The sequence below is a fragment of the Halyomorpha halys genome, unplaced genomic scaffold (assembly GCF_000696795.3).
Source record: "Halyomorpha halys isolate HHAL.00 unplaced genomic scaffold, Hhal_1.1 Scaffold128.1, whole genome shotgun sequence".
In the NCBI taxonomy this organism is placed as follows: Eukaryota; Metazoa; Arthropoda; class Insecta; order Hemiptera; family Pentatomidae; genus Halyomorpha; species Halyomorpha halys.
In genome coordinates, this window is record NW_027110898.1 from 1957554 (window position 1) to 1961514 (window position 3961).

The 3961-nt window shown below is 29.3% G+C and overlaps 1 protein-coding gene across 1 annotated transcript in view; it reads left to right on the forward strand.

The window, feature by feature from the left end:
• Nucleotides 1-213: 213 nt before the first annotated feature.
• The window catches only part of LOC106678220 (synaptic vesicle glycoprotein 2B), a 14397-nt gene continuing 10649 nt past the window's right edge, over nt 214-3961 (forward strand). Inside the window, exon 1 of the mRNA XM_014416620.2 lies at nt 214-373. Within this exon, the coding sequence (XP_014272106.1) occupies nt 307-373 (67 nt within the window). The 5' untranslated portion in view covers nt 214-306. The remainder of the gene's footprint in view (nt 374-3961) is intronic.

Consider the following 3961-nt stretch of genomic DNA (forward strand, 5'->3'; position numbering starts at 1 on the left):
CCTCTACTGCTTTTAATGAAGCTCATTCCGTTTTCTTGTTGTATATGTTGTTTTAATTTTTTTTTTGTTATAATTTACAAAATGATAAGAGTATGTTTTTTACTGAGTAAATTAAACAATTGCACAACTTCAGCAAACGTGTATCCTATCAGTACATTCCGACGCGAATGTTTTATGGTCCACGATGAAAAGTTATTTAAAAGAATAGGTCGATAAATATTTTCAGAAACAGCCAGGAGCTCCCAGGTGGCTTTTCTCCCCAATGTAAACTCCTAAATTTTAACAACGTCGTTGCCAGGAGACAAGATGGACAAAATTCAACAGAAAGAAAAGAAATCTGGAGTTCCCTTGGAAGAGGCGCTGGATGCCGCAGGTTTGTTAATTTCCACAATATCACTACTATCTAACTAGTGGTTATCACTTAAAAGATTCCTTTGAAATTATCATAGTAAACTCTTATTTTTCACCGTTTTAGCATTAATTTGTCACACATATATCGTCACAAATATACAGGAATAACATCACATTTTATTTTAGATAACAGAGTACTAAAGTCAAAATATTTTATAATATAATAATCATATTTTACGTAATATTTTTTTTCTTTAACGGTTCATTATTAAAATAAATGATTTTTCTGTTCTTAATTATTTATTTTAAAGTTATAATTAAATGACCTTAATAAAAACCTTTGGGGATAATTCTGATTCAAATCAAATTATTTTAAGTTTTATTTTTTATTTTTGAGCAGTCGATTGAAATTTTCATCCCTCAAACCTTGTATAGTGAGTGGTTGGGTAAATATACACAAAAAAGTCGATAACAAATGAATCATTTATTTAAAAAAAAAAAAACTTAAGTCACATATTATTTTAATTGAGTGTTTTTTATTTATTTTTTTTAGAAATAAACCACCACAATTTACTGTTTTAAAATATTGCCCGGCAATGCAAACTTTTTAACTCCAACAGGATAACCTAAGAGTAGCATTTTCATCCTGTTTCCCTTCAGGAAGGTCTGATTTTTCTTCATCCAAAGCCTAAATATTCCTTACCACCCAAATATATACTCAACCATAGATATTACAAAACTTAATGTTATCTATTTGTGTTCTAGATGTTTACATTTTGTTCAGAAAAAGAAAGCTACCAATTTGTTTGAATAAAGTTTTCAAGTTTTTAAAGTTTCAAAAATTTTGTGTATGAATGGCTCCTTTTTCATGACTTAGTGGGAATAAAATTAGTAATTTTTTAGATGAGCTCTCTTACTTAAATTAGTAATTTATGAGGGGAATAAAAGAATAATTATAAGGTCCATTTCCTTTCATTCAAACTAAAAAATAGGATGAAAGGAATATGGTCCGGGTGCGGTCAAAAAAACTCAAATAGTAGAAATATACTATTTTATTTTATTTATATCTTCCAGTAAAAAATAGGATCTGACAAGAGTACATTTTTTAGCCCAGAAAAGAATAAAATGTGACAAAAGATACGCGTGTATAAAGTACGTAGTGTGTTAGGCTTGTTTTAATTACAAAGACACTTAAGATTTACTGGTTTTGGAATGGAGAAAGCGTACTACGTCTGCTCCAGCCAGTTGCAATCCAAAAGTGGTCCTTGAAAAAATCATAACAAAAAATTATTGTTTATTTTCCGTCAAATTCACTTCAAACAGCAAAAAAAAAAAAATTATCTTTTCTATAAGGATATTAAAATACGTAGCAGATATTAAAATGAACAAAGAATTTAGAAATCATTGGATAATATAATAGCGATACCTTAAAGAAAACAAGTCATGACAAACCAAAATCGGGAGATAAGTTGAGTCCACACTGTACATCTTACTCACGCGACATGTGAGTGGACATAGCTTAACAAACGCGTCAAACCCCTGTGCGAATATAGCTAAAGACATCCGTCAAACGTATAATAGACACGTTGCTTAACACGTACAAAAATTAAAATACATAGATTTCCATAATGTACATTTTTTGTAAGAAAAATATGGACTTAGCTATTAGTTCTTAACAGCTCGATTCTTCATTTAATCTTTTATTTCAATCAGGATAGTCCAACACGTCAAAACAGTTATCAGTTTTTTATGAATTCCATAAGTTCAGTTACACTAGGGGTGGCCAAGTCGATCGCAAGACCAATTTTGTTCGATCGTCGATAACTCGTAATGTCTAGGGTGGAATTTCGTGTACCATGAACTTCAAAGTGATTGTAGAAGACAACTCCTTCTAGCAATATTTTATTGTGTTCTGGGAATTTACAAAGGTCATAAATTCCTAGAATTCTGACAGCTTGACACTCCCCACACAGCACAATATATTTTGACTTACGTGTGAGTGACGCAAAGCGTGGACTCATTATTATTATCTTTATCAGGACAAAATCAGTCTTTCCATTAATGTTAAAGTAACAAAGTTAATTCTAAATCTGTCTTTATCTGTAGTTACTTTGAATTAATAAATATTGTTAATAATTATCCAATTTTCCTGGAATGAGTTTTTTTGCCCTTTAAATAATTATTGTTGTTTTTACGTTGGTACGTCATTTCAGTACGAGGTGTACTCAGCGAGCTATTGATAGATTGATTGCTCGTCTTTAATAGCAAAAAGTATTATTAGTTGTCATATTATTCTTCCATGATAAATTTTCCTGGTCCAAAAAAAACGCGAAAGTGAAATATTGGAATCAAATTATGAGCCTTACTGTGCATTTTTATAACAACTTTTTAATATTTACGAACAAATAATACAACAACTTATACATTGAAAAACTTAAATTGCATTTTATGTAAGTAAAAAATCAATCTTGAACAAGTGTCGGAAAATCGAATCTTTTAGGTACGCCTGTACGGATTACTGCCATTAAAATTTGGGTCTGGAAATTTATTTTCTTCATGAGCCTATATCTCGAAAAATTAATAAGTGATATAAAAAATAGTTTTGAACTTATTTTAGTAATTTGGTGCGAACTAATTGTTAATTACTGTAATTTTACATCAAAAAACATTACCCACTTTAAGCCTTGTCTTTATTTCCTCTATAGTAGATCCCAGATATTTCGTTTTTCGCCTTTTACATATAGTGAAATAAAAATAATAAATTCTTAATAAATATATCATTGAAATTTAAAAGAAAATCTTTATTTGGTAATTATGTTAAGAGTTCTCGCAATCAAAATATAAATTAAATAATCATAAATACTAATATATAAATATTAAACGGATTAGATGTGAAGATTGACAATTTATAAAATTGATAATGTTAACGAAGTAAAGTAAATTGTCTTGAAGATGAAGAAGGACCCCCAAACGTTAAAACTGTGATGAAAATTCACGTAATAAAATGAATACATACCTACACATAATTGCTAAATATAATTGTATAATCTTCCATACTACTCGAAATAATATATAGTGATGAAAAAAACATCGTTTCTAAATGAATAGGGAAATTTACAACTTTTAAAGCAAATATGGTTATATATTTTATCTGTATGTCTATGTTGAACAAATATGTTTAATGAAAGTGATTTAGTTAATGTTTGTCTATACGCACAGCTCTTATCAGAAACTGTCTTGAGTTCTAGACCAATGAAAATTATTTAATACCAAATTATTTGAATGAGTCACGTCTCAAAATAATATTAATGCTAGGAGGTATAAATTCATTTTTTAACGGAGTTACCTTGCCTGTCACTCTTTAGTGAAATCGATATTAAATTCCATCAACTCAGACTCCTATCCTACTTTCCATCATTTCTTTTAACTCTTCCCATCCTCATTATCTACTTTCAATGATAGTGTATCTTATTTCTCTTATCTTGGTATTCTTGCGATATCACTCTGGTTTTATGATTATGGAAAATTCTTCTGAAAAATTTTAGTCCGGGTCTAAGAGCAATTGAAAGTAGATATTGAGGAAGGGAAGAGTTAAAATAAAGAGAAGATG